The sequence below is a fragment of the Vulpes vulpes genome, chromosome X (assembly GCF_048418805.1).
Source record: "Vulpes vulpes isolate BD-2025 chromosome X, VulVul3, whole genome shotgun sequence".
Taxonomy (NCBI): domain Eukaryota; kingdom Metazoa; phylum Chordata; class Mammalia; order Carnivora; family Canidae; genus Vulpes; species Vulpes vulpes.
In genome coordinates this window covers 14,821,757-14,835,255 of record NC_132796.1, presented here as the reverse complement: position 1 = coordinate 14,835,255, position 13,499 = coordinate 14,821,757, and the positions used below count along the sequence as shown (strand labels likewise).

General features: G+C 38.0%; 1 protein-coding gene across 6 annotated transcripts in view; it reads right to left on the bottom strand.

Moving 5' to 3' along the window:
- PPEF1 (protein phosphatase with EF-hand domain 1) overlaps window positions 1-13,499 on the bottom strand; it is a 110,919-nt gene that overhangs the window by 35,266 nt on the left and 62,154 nt on the right. For all 6 annotated transcript variants that reach the window (XM_072744951.1, XM_025997493.2, XM_072744949.1 and 3 more), the window contains 2 exons: window positions 3,105-3,271; window positions 52-88 (listed from right to left, as the gene is read on the bottom strand). In XM_072744951.1, the coding sequence (XP_072601052.1) occupies window positions 52-88; window positions 3,105-3,271 (204 nt within the window). The remainder of the gene's footprint in view (window positions 1-51; window positions 89-3,104; window positions 3,272-13,499) is intronic.

Genomic DNA, 13,499 nt, shown 5'->3' with positions numbered 1-13,499 from the left:
TAGCATAAACAGCAAAAAGAATGCGTTAAGAAAAAAAAGTATGAATCTTACCTTATATTTGTGCAAAATTTCTTTTGTGAAGCCATACCTGAAAAAAACAATTTTATTTAAACAAGTTAAATGCTGATAACTTCTACTTAACGTGAGTCACGCCAAAAGAGGACCCATTGACATTTCACTATCACAAGTATCAAGAACTCAAGAAACTAGAGTTTAGTTGAAACTGACTATTACTTACCCAACTCTTTGCTAGGCATGATAGAAAAGAACAAAAACAGCCAATGACATCATCCCTACTCAGAAGGAGCTTATAGTATAGTTGGAGAAAGAAGATAAATTTTCATGAAACAATTACAAGGCAACTTAAGAAATATGTGCTAGGTATAGGATGTGTGGATGCTGCAAGTACTCAGAGAAGTGTGCTGTGGCAGCTGGGGGAAGCTGTGTGGGAGAATGCTTTTCATGTAGATAGAATTTCTCAGACATCCTAAATCTTACAGTAAATGAATGAAGGCGCGGGAAGGGGTGATGGGGGAAGAGACTGAACAGAGACAAAGAAAAGCCTAGAAGACAACAAGTTAGCCCTTTATACTCTCCCTGATAGAGTTCATGTAATAGTGTTCAAGATTTTAATAGAAAGAGTCAGAAATTTTCATGCCTGAATAGCAATCACTAAGGGAGCTTTAACGATGGAAATTTTTTTTATTACTTTTCCTTGCCTTAGGGTAATAACACATATTCTTAAGGCCCAATATGGGGAAGTCAGAATATAGCATACTCATTCCAGGTTTCCATGCAAATCACATCACGTCAGGCTTCTACAATGTAATGTTATGTTTTCTGAGATTAATTCAGTCCTGTGCTCACCAGAGGTGTCTATGTTGTTAAATCCAATGGGCACCTTGCAGTCTTCATCTTTCTTGCCCTCTCTGAAGCACTAAATATGGTTGACTACATCATCCTTCTGGAAAACTTTTCTTCTCTTGGATTCTGTGACAATAAACCCTCTTGGTTTTCCTTGTATTTTTCTGGGTATTCTAAATCTCCTTTGCAAGTTTTTCTCTGCCTAGCCTTGAATGGTGGCATTCCTTCAGATTCTGTCCTAGGCCCTCTTCTCCCCTCCCTTTCTCTCTTGGCAACCTCATCCTTGCCTAGGGCTTTGGGTACTATCTATGTGCCAATATTGCAGGACAATGCTGAAGGCCACACTGTATTTCTGAGCTCTGGACACATACACTCAACTACCTACTCAAAAGCATTTCAAATCACCTTACCTCAAAATGAACTTTACCATTCTCTCATCCCAACCTTTTCCTCTTATCATGTTCCCAATATCAGTGAGCAATGCCAATGTACTCCCAAATTCAAGCCAGGAACCTAGAGGTTATCTTGGATTCTGTCCTCTTTCAAGTCCCCCATATCACATTACTAAGCTTTAAGCCATCATTGCCTAAATTCCTCTTGAATCTGTCTACTTCTTTGGATCTCCATCCCTACCACCTTGGTCTAGGTGAGAATCCATCATCTATCTCTTTACCTCCTAATTGGCCTCCCACATTCAAATATTCCTTCCTGCTGCATTTTAAAATACAAATTTTATGATACTCTTCTATGATTATTTGTGATGTCCTTAGAAAAAAGTCCAAATTCCTTTGCACGATCCGACCATTTCTTATGTCTCCAGCCCTATTAGGGACCAACCTGTACCTCAGTCTGTGCTTCTACCCTCCTAAAATTCTTTCATATCTAAAAAGTCTTGTCTCAGGCTTTGCATAAGTTGTCCCCTCACTGTAGAATACCATTTCTCACCCACCACAATGGCCCTCTCTGAATTGCCTAATTCATCCTCAGGTCTCAGGCTAATACCATAGTTCTATGAGAGAACCTTCTATTACCCCCAGACAAGTTAGGTCCTCACTTTATAAGCTCATAACACTGTTCAACATAAGTCTTTCCTGCTAGATGTAAACTCTGTGAGAGCAGGGGCCATGTCTCCTTCATTAACTATTACAGACATTAGATAAATATGATTGGCTAATTAAATAAATGAAAGGATAAGTGGCATGCTAAAAAAAAGTATTAAGTTATACATTATATATAAGGGACATCTGATAACAGTCTGGAATTTTTTTTATCATAGTCTTAGCATCTGCTTCCATACCTGAAAATTAGAACTGAATGTCTATACTCATGCCAGGGGTGGGGTGAAACTGCCCCAAAGACAAAACTAATCAGTTGCTGAGCTTTATCAAGGCACCCAAAAACCTAGAACCAAAAGCATGGGACACGTCATGCCTTCTACTGCCCTAGAGCAAACTGGTAAAGGAGGGGTGAAGAAAGAAGGGCAAGGGGAACATTTATCACTGACTGTGCCTTTCAGCAAAATTTGGGAAACCATTTAACCAATCTTTATTCCTCAAATCTCCAGTGAGTCAGATAGTTGAAATGCTACGTTACAGCTGTTCTCAAATATGTTTATGAACAACTATGCCAGAAGCAATCACTATGTCGTAAAAAATACACACATCAGTGAAAAACACAGTACTAGTTTCTGAGACAACATCTGAGGCAAGCCAAAAGAGTAGCAACAGAATGATCTCATCTGAGCCTGCTCATAAAATCTACCACACCCCCAAAGCTGGCCTAACACATCCACCCAGGAGACAATTTAGCCTGTGATGAGAGGCATGGGAGGAAGAGAAAGAACATAATAGAAGGGAGAAACAAGGAAAGAACTGGAAGAAAAGATAGGAAGAAGACTGAGTTGGTAAACAGAGGTAAAACTTGAAATGTCCTTTGAGATTCTCCTCATCCCCACTTCTCTACACTCACCTCTAACTCTCTGTTAGGAATTAAACAGCAGCATTTTTCAATTTTTTTTTTTATGATAGTCACACAGAGAGAGAGAGAGAGAGAGAGGCAGAGACACAGGCAGAGGGAGAAGCAGGCTCCATGTACCGGCAGCCCGACGTGGGATTCGATCCCGGGTCTCCAGGACCGTGCCCTGGGCCAAAGGCAGGCGCTAAACTGCTGCGCCACCCAGGGATCCCGCAGTCTTTTCCAGTATGAGAAACAAAAAGAGGAAATCTAAAGGCCTAGGTTACCTCAGATTCATCATAAAATCTTCATGGTTCCCTCTGTTCAAGTGCAGGTCATTGGGGTAGACAAGAAAACTCACAAACAGGATCATTAGGATCTCTATGGAATGTTTTCCTCGATCTACAAAATCACCATTAAAAATATATGTGTTGCTCCCTGAGGGGAGACCATTCTGCGGAAGGAGGAGAGGGGGAAAAACAAGCAGTTAAAAGAATGCACTTTTAAAAGTAAGGCTTTGTACTCAATGTCCCTGCAAATATGGAGAAAAGAGGCTCAGTCAGTTCCTCCACTGAGAAAAATCTGCTCACTAACTTGAGCTGGTTTTACTCTGTCAGGGCAGGCATTTCCTGCAAGGGACCTTGGAAGTGAAACATTAGCTTGGATAGGAAGATTGGGGGGGCGGGGATGGTGATTGCTCATTCTACTCATTACCTACTATGAGTTTTCTCTGAAAGGAGCTGATTTTTGTCCTATCAAAAATAGCTAACTTGGGCAGCCCAGGTGGCTCAGCAGTTTAGTGCCGCCTTCAGCCCAGGGCATGATCCTGGAGACCTGGGATCCAGTCCCATGTCAAGCTCCCTGAATGGAGCCTGCTTCTCTCTCTGCCTGTGTCTCTGCCTCTCTCTCTCTCCTCTCTCTCTCTCTCTCTCATGAATAAATAAAATCTTAAAAAAAAAAAATAGCTAACCTTATCTCTTCCTTCTCCCTCGAAAGGAAGGAAATGTCCACCCAAGCAAGAACACTGAACCCAGCGCCAAAAGTCTTTCATTCTAAGAGGCCCAACATTTAACTTCTTTGGGTGGTGAATCCCTCAATTTACAAAAAAGGGATGACACTATATCCACCCCCATCCCTGGATCAAACAAGTGAATGGATATGAAAATAACCAGCAAAGTGTAAGGTACCATGGGACTGTGAGCAGGGCTAATATAGTACCAGTACCCTCTGATACAATTGTACCAGGTGTTGGTAGCTGGCAGATATTGTGACTGCTCACTGACTAGGCCATTTTAGTTGTTAAATATTTTGATTATCACTCCTGAGTATGAGATAACACTTTTAAATATAGTATAGTAGGAAAAAAGAATTGGGATCAGGACAAAGGTTTGGTCTTAATAACAGCTATTGATTCATTTACTTGTGTACTACTAAACTCTAAGACAAAACGAACATGCCAGACCCACCAGGCATATCATATCATGCCTGGTAGGGAATGGTCAAGTACATTTTTATTGCATAGTAAAATAAATTCAAATGTTTAAAAAATACATTATAGGGATCCCTGGGTGGCGCAGTGGTTTAGCGCCTGCCTTTGGCCCAGGGCATGATCCTGGAGACCCGGGATCGAATCCCACATCAGGCTCCCGGTGCATGGAGCCTGCTTCTCCCTCTGCCTATGTCTCTGCCTCTCCTTCTCTCTCTGTGTGACTATCGTAAATAAATAAAAATTAAAAAAAAATACATTACAAAGAGAAAAATTTAAACACTCATATATCCAAATGTATGTCCCCTTTCAAAATGTTACCTTCAAGAAATAAGTTACATTAATCGTTTTCAAACTATTTTCAAATTCTTTTTTAGATTTCAAACTACAAAAGAAAATCTTATCTTATATTCACCATTCTAGTAATTATATATATTTTAAATTATTCATATCAACATAGTAGAAATAGTTGAAAAAATATATAATACAGGTTGCAACATATAACCCAGAGATTCCACAAATCATCATGCAATGTAACATTTTCTGAAGACAACTGGAAACAAACAAGCAAGCAAGCAAGCAAGCAGTAGTATAGTATTGTGGGCCAGATATAAGACTTATTTGCTAGTCCAGCTCCACTATTACCCATGCATCCTTGGGTAAATTACTTAATCTTTATCAGCTGTAGTTCATGAGATAATAATTTCCATACTTAACATACAGGGCTATTTTGGAACTCGAATGAGACTGTATGTATAAAATTGCATGAACACCATGAAGCACCATATAAATTAGAAAATTCATTTTATTATGACCTCCATGTTTTTTCTAATTTTAAGATCCCATTATTTTATATTTTCTTAGACATTAATTCATGTAACTTTATCACATTGGACTTAAATAGTATGAACCAGTTGCAAAATATAGGCTATTGCTTATCAAAACTTAAGGAAATAAAGAAGGGTTCCACATCTCTGATACTCTTCCTTCCCTCAGCCTTCAGCCAGCTGGGATGAGTAAACCAGAGGAATCTGAGGGATGTTAGAGGCTATAGACTTTCTTGGGATTCCAGGCCTGAAGGGGGCTAGAGGAGCAGCAGTAGAGAGCTCTGGGGTCAGAACATGGAAGAAGTAGGCCTGAGGAGACCTGTGCACCCCTTGATTAAGGGGAGATCCTGACTCAAAGCATGAGTGTGGTCCTGGTTTGGGGGAGAGGGAGCTGGATCTTACTAGAAGTGTAGGGAACTACTTCTCTATTTCTGAAGCTAATAGAAAACTAACATTTGCATCTAGAGATACCTAGGAGCATAGAGACTTCCTCTCATACTCTTGATGTAGGAGTGGCAACTGTTGTGCCTTTATAGAGAGGCTTAATCTAGCTTAAGCAGAGAATAGAAAATGAAAATAACCTAGTATTCAAGGGGATCTAGTAAACAAAGAGAGGCAGACCAATCAGATCTGCTAAAGTTCTATCCCCTAATGAGGTAGAATTATTGGAGGACAATTTTATTTAAAAAATGAGAGGACCATAAGATAAAGAACAAAAAGTTAATAATTCTTGGCATTTAGTGTGTCATTCAAATTTAAAATAGCAATAGATTAGAGCCAATTTAAAAAGTGATTGGAAAATACATTATTGACCTGGAAGAGCAAACAGATGAAAAATCTTTCACACAGATTATAAAGCAAAATGATGGAAATCATAAGGAATGAGTAAGAAATTAGAGTTCAGAGCCAAGAGAGCTAATATGCCAATAATCATTCCAGAATCAGGAAAAAGGAACAGATGGAGAAGAGGTAATAATTACATAAATAAGAGAGGGAGATTTCTATGATTAAAAAGAGACTTCAGCCTGAAGTTTGAAAGAGTTCCCGAATCCTATGCACAATTGATAGGTAGAAAAATACCCCTATTACCTAAGTCTTAGAAACTGCTAGACAGAAAGAGCAAGTTACAAAGGGAAAAGAATCATCCTGGCATTAGAATTCTAAGATGCAGTAGTGGGAGGTAGAAGATAGTTTAATAAATCTACAAATTAAAGAGAGAAAAGGCCAATGAACCAAGAATTCTATATTGGCCAAAACATCATTAACTTCTTAGGGTGATAGATAATATTTGCAGATATGTAAAGGATCCAATACTAGCAACAACATAGATGATCATCAGGGTGAAAGAAAGACATATGTGAGTATGTAGTGATCTAACACCACAAAAGCAATGAACACGTATTGAATGCTTGTTATATGCTAGACACAGTTTTAGGTGCTAGGAATACAGAAATAAATAACACGAAGTCCCTGCATTCAAGGAGTGTGCATTCAGAGAATGTAGCACCTTCATGCCCCATAGAGGAAAACACTCAAGAAAATATTCTAACGAAATAACAGCTAAGGAAAGACCCAAGAGGAAAGAATATAGAATACAGATGTGAACAATGAACAATGAATCTTCCAATATATAATTAAATTTAAATATAAATCAATACTGATGGGGCACCTGGGTGGCTCACTGGTTGAGCATCTGCCTTTGGCTCAGGTCGTGATCCCAAGGTCCTGGGATTGATGGAGTCCAGCATCAGTCTCCCCAGGGGGAGTCTACCTCTCCATCTGTCTATGTTTCTGCCTCTCTCTTTATTTATTCTCTTTCATGAATAAATAAAATCTTTTTAAAAAATCAATAGTGATAATGTGGAACTTGTATTTAAGTACTAAGCAAGGCTTCTAGAAATAGAAGAGACATACTATGAAGAAAAACCTAATAATGGTCAAGAACTAAAAATATGGCATGTGGAGTAACTAGAATTTATAGGGGAGGTTAGGGGAGAAAAGCAAATTCTCCACAAATTTCATCTCAATGGGGGACATATATGGAAAGTGTGAAAATAAATACATTTATCTTATTGCAGGAGAGAGAAGATAATGGTGGAAGAATAAAGTTATAGCTGTTTGAGAAATATACACATACATTACTTATCAGAAATGTCAGGAATGGGAAGAAAACCACCAATGAATGGAAAAGCACAGTAAAAACACCAAAGAAAACTTCACCAAAACAGCAAAAAGAAGAGGGAGAAGATGAAACAAAGTGAAGTAAATAGTAAGCAAAGTAAAATAGAAGAAAATTTTTCAAAAATATCTGTTGTTATACTATATGTGATTGGGTAAATTCTCCCATTAAAATAACAAGATCACTAGACTACATGAAAATACAAAACTCAGTTATACATAGTTTGTGAGAAATACACATTAAAAAATAGGTAAAGAGAGGTTGAAAACAAGGTAAATACAACAAAGAGAAAACAAAAATGTAAATATTGATACTAGACAGTGGAATTTAAGATTAAAAGTGCTAAACATGATCACAAAGCAACCATACATAATAAAACACACTTATGAAGAAGATATAATTCATGAACTTGTAATCAATAAACAAAAGTACAGTTTTTTGCTTCATATATTTAACTACTATAGATGCAAGAAGAAACTTTAAAAATACCAACACAAATGCAAAATTCAGATTAAATTATTGGTTCAAAATAATGACTACAAAATCTTGACACTCCCTTTAAAGGTGAAGCCTAATTTGCCTCTTCTCAGATGTGGGTTGGATTTAGTGATTTGTTTCTAATGAATTAAAAAAAGAAAAAAGCAGGAGTGATAATGTGCAACTTTGGAGACTAAGTCATAAGAGACACTGCAGCTTCCTGCCTGCTCTCTCTTCTGCATCCCTCGCTCTGGGGAAAGCTAGCTGCTATGTCATGAGACTACCCAAGTACCCTATAGAGAGGCCCATGTGGCTGTTCTGCCGATAACCAGTGAGGAACCGAAATGCTGAGCCTGCAGCCAGGTGAGTTAACAATCTTGGAAATGGGTCCTTGAGCCCCAGTCAACCTTTCAGATGACTGCAGCTCTGGTCAATAATTTGACTGCCACTTCAGGAGAGACCCTAAGCCAAAACCATTCAGCTAAGCTGCACTCAAATTTCTGACCCACAGAAACTGGGAGATACTAAATGTTTCTAGTTTTAAGCCATTAAGTTAAAAAAATAAATAAATAAAAATTTAAAAAGATAAAATAAAATAAATAAACCACTAAGTATTGGGGTAACTTGTTACACAGAAATATATAATATACATATTTAGACAGATGTATCAGAAACTAAATATGTGGAAATACTGAATATTAATCAATGAACTTAATAGGTAGATATAGAAAGAACTTTACATCCTACAAATAGAGAGTACAATTAATTTTTCATATGTCCAAGGAGACTTTATGAGAATCAGTCATGTACTTGATTTCAAAGAAATCCTGAAGAAATTCAAAATAATGGACATTTCATAGGATATGAAATTCTCATATAATAATCCAATAAAGTTTGAAATAAATAATAAAAATATGATTCAAAGAATTCTAGCTTCTTTAATTAAGATCCTTGGAAATTAGAAATTACCATCTTAATAAGCATTACATCAAAGAGAAAATTAAAAGCAAAATTACAAGTTTGATAGAAGGCTCACTTAAAACTACAATTAGAAAAGATGTATAGGGAGGCACCTAGGTGGCTTGTTATATGAGCGTCCAACTCTTGGTTTCAGCTCAGGATATGATCTTATGAGTCATGAGATTGAGCTACATAAGATCCCACTAAATGGGGGGAGTCTGTTCAACTAGAGATTCTCTTCCCCTGCCCCTCCTCCCACTTGTTTTCTCTTGCTCTCTCAAGTAAATAAATAAATCTTAAAAAAAAAAAAAAGATGTGTAGCTTTAAATGCTTTTATTATTAGACAAGATGCACATGAAAGACTTCATCTCAGGAAATTAGAAAAAGAACAATAAAGTCAATCAAATAAAGATAAAGACTGAAATTAATGAAATAGAAAGCAAACCAAAAAAAATGTACAAATCTGAAAGATGATTCTTTGAAAGAACCAATAAAACTGATAAACTCATCATGAGACTGATTGAGGATAAGTGATAAAAGAGAGAATTAAAAAATATGTAAGATTAGGGGTGCCCGACTGGCTCACCAGTAGACCATGTGACTCTTGATATCGCGGTTGTGAGTTTGAGCCCCACGCTGAGTGTAGAGATTACTTAAAAATAAAATCTTTTGGGGGGCAGCCTGGGTGGCTGCCAGCGTGGGGGGCACGCTGGCCTTCAGCCCAGGGCGTGATCCTGGAGACCTGGGATTGAGTCCCACATCGGGCTCCCCACATTGAGCCTACTTCTCCCTCTGCCTGTGTCTCTGCCTCTCTCTCTCTCTGTGTCTCTCATGAATAAATAAAATCTTAAAAAAAAATAAAATAATAAAATAAAATCTTTTTTTAAAATATAAAAAAAGATTTGGGGTGCCTGGGTGGCTCAGTCAGTTAAATGTCTGCCTTTGGCTCAGGTCATGATCTCAAAGTCCTGGGATCCAGCCCCACACAGGCTCTTAGCTCAGCAGGGGGTCTGCTTGTCCTTCTTGTGTGCAACCAGCTGCAGAGCTTATCTGAGAACTGAATCTCCTAGTACTAAGCACACTGGGGAATACATGAGGTCCTGACTGATTGACTCCTGACTACAGTGTTCTCCAGATACAGCTCCTCCACTCCCCCTCGAGTTAATAGACTATTCTTTTACCCTTTGAAGTAAACATGTTTTTCTCTGCTTCTCAAAGTTAATCATTCCTATAGCTAATCTGCTAGCTCTCTTAATAAAACCTGAAGGAGACAAAGCCTTGGGGTCCAAGTCTGAGTGTGAGTCGGAGTCTCGGTCCCCCTGTCCCTCAGGTTAAAATTCAGTGAGACTCCAAGTCTTTCTTCATATCTTCGCCTCCGACTATCCTGGTTCAATGGCATCTTCTCCCTCTGTGTGCGCTCTCTCTCTCTCTCTCTCTCTCATGTGTGTGCATGCTTTCTCTCAAATAAATAAAATCTTTCTAAAAAATTTAAAAATCTGTAAGATTAAAGAGTGGAAAAATACATAAAGGCACAGAGAAGTAGATAAAATAATTATATATATGTAAAACAATATAATATCGACATCTATGGCAATGTACTTTTACTGTCTAGGGAAATGGAGGGTTTCCCTAAAAATAAGAAACTATCAGAACTGATTCAAAAGAAGTAGAAACCTTGAACAGTACATCTCCCTGTGGCTTTCTAGCAGAACTCTATCTCAATTTTCAGGAGCAAATAGTTTTAATGTTATTTAAACCAATGATTCTCATCCTTGGCTGCATATCAGAATCATGTGAGGGGCTTTTTTATTTTTAAAGATTTTATTTCTTTATTAATGAGAGACAGAGAGAGAGGCAGAGACACAGGCAGAGAAAGAAGCAGGCTCCATGCAGGGAGCCCAATGTGGGTCTCCAGGATCACGCCCTGGGGCAAAAGGAGGCACTCAACCACTGAGCCACCCAGGTGTTCCATGTGAGGGGCTTTTAAAAGTTCCTAGGTATCCATCAGAGTCTCTGGGAGTAGGACTCACATATCAGTATTTTTTCCCCACAATTCCTTGGGTATTTATAATGTCAAGTTTGAGAATCAAGGCCTTTAATTATTCCAAACCACAGAAAAAGATGAAAAGCTTTTCAATTCACTTCATGAAACTAGCATAACCTTAATATCAAAAATATAAGATGCATTCAGTATTTTAAAATTATATTTACTATATTTGGATAGTAAACAGGTTTTCCACTGTGATGACAAATCTTCTTGTATTAGAACTTCTCACCTCCAGTTAAACCAAACTTTATAGGTATTTCACCTCTACCACTGGCAAAGAATAATGAATTCCTTCAATCAAACCTAATTTTAAGCCAAAATAGTAATGGTCACCTAGGCCATCCACCTTATACAGCACACTTATTACTCAGTCAGTTTTAACCTTTTCAAAAAATGACACATGTTGTCAAAAGACTAAGATTTGTGATAATGAAGCCCATTCAATAGAATAATATGTCACGGTCTCTGAAAGTGACTCTAAAAGGAGTCTTAAATGTATAACTGAACTCCTGTTCACAGTTAAGCCTTTCAGAACAGCCACTTCAAAGCAGGCAAGACTTATTTGAATATATCAGATCTGCCCTATTGGTTCAGGATTAGTCATATTACTTGATACAGTATGACTTCAAATACATTTTTGTCTTAGAATAATAAGAAAACTAGAAAATAGATAAGAAGATGAGGAGCTAAGTGTCCTTGTACATAAAGTCTCTAGGGTATATAGGCTTCTGGCTACTGAGATTTGATTAGGTTTCCTTCAAAGAAGCAAAAACTTCTGTTATAACCCATCCTTCACTCAGTTCCAGCAAACCAAACTCTCTGGCCTATTCTGCAGCTGATATACAACAAACTGTCTATGACATGGAAATGAAATTGACAAATATAGAAAACCCAGGGTAACTACAACTCTGAACAGCATTCAGATGACCTGAAGGGGGAAAAAATAGCAGGCCACAATTAATTAACTTGAATAGAGACAAAAACAAGATGTTTCCCTATATTCTCACCTATTTCCTACTGACGAACTTTTACGATAAACATCTAGACATTATGCCATTTTTTTTTTGCACATTTTCCCAAGGCACATCAAACAATAACCTCTGGACCACAGCTCCATATTATTCTAATTTTTATTTCTTTTGCAAACCCTATTTGAGGGATCTGTTTCTCTGAATGCAACATACAGCCTTAATCTTCAAAGAAAAAGAATTGACTACTGTGGCAGCGTGAAGTGTATCAGTGATAGAGAAAAAAAGAAAATATTTAATGATATTCCCAAATGGAAAGTCATGGGCATAGGGGGTGGAGAACATTAGGGAAAAGAGAAAGAGAAGGAAGACCAGGTGGCATAGCTTCCAAAGGACAGCATTAGTGTGACACTCATAGGGTGAAGAGTTAATTAGCTTCTCTCTGTCCATGTGCACCTCTTTCAGCTTCAGGAGGTCTCTGCTCACAGCATCAATTTAACAAACTAGTTTGCCAATACTTGATCCAAAGTTTCATGCTTTCCATGCAATGGGGAAAAAGCATCTTGAATTTCAGCAAGGCTAATTAAAGCTCTGAATGAAGTATTTCACATTGGTCACTCTAATTAAGCAAAAGTAGCTGATGAAAATTAACCTTTTCAGAAAATAAAATCTAAAAATATAACCTCACTAATGCTATGTAAATTGCTTCACTTGATGGTATTTGAAGCCATATAATGTTGAGATCCCCTTTTAGCAAAGGTCTGCCATGGTTAACAATGTGACACCGGAGGAAAGCATTCATTTCAAACGCAAATAGAATCATAGCTGAAAACATCTAGCTTAGTCTTAAGGTGCTAAATGATACAATTTTTAAGGACAACCAAATATGAAAGGAACCAAAATCTCAACACAAATAATCAAAAGCAATCAAGGGCATGAATCCCATTATTTATTACAGTGCACCACAACAAATGTGTGAAAATAAAATCTCAGATCCTCCAAAACTTTCTTTCATGATTTAGGTACTTACTAAATTTAAAATTCTTTGAACAGGTTGTCTTAAATTTCACCTTCTCCAGGAAGTCTCCCATGAGGTTAGGTGCCCCTTTAACGTGCTACCTTGTGCTTATCCCCGTCATTAATATGTCCCACCGTGACCTGTCTTGTCTTTTTATTAGTTGACCTTCCCCACTAAACTGTGATGTCTCTCAGGCTAAAAACTGCACCTGAGTCATACTGTATTAGCAACCCATAGTAGAGTACCTCATTCATAATGGGTGTTTAATAAATACACGTGAAATGAATAAACTTCATATTCATCTTTGTATCTTCTCAGTTTTCATATGTGCCTTGAACACTGCAAGAACCAGATGAAAGTCTATTAAATGAACAAATTAGTGGACAGACTCGCTTTTGTAAATGATCTGTTACAACAGTCCAAGTCTTGAACCAAACCAACCGCTTCGATGAAAAAAGTAATATGGCAAGGCATCTCAGGGACTCTACACTGGAACTCTCTCCCTCTCAGGCTCTGCCTTTGGTCCCCCTTGAACCAACCCCAGTCCTGACAAGGGAGAAATTGCCTAGCATAGCACCCGCTCAGAGACGAATAACAATTTTGCTTTGGGGAGCCTGGGTGGCTCAGTGATTGAGGGTCTGATCTGATCCCGGGGTCCTGGATCGAGTCCCCCATCAGGCTCCTTGCAGGGAGCCTTCTTCTCCCTCTGCCTCTCTCTGT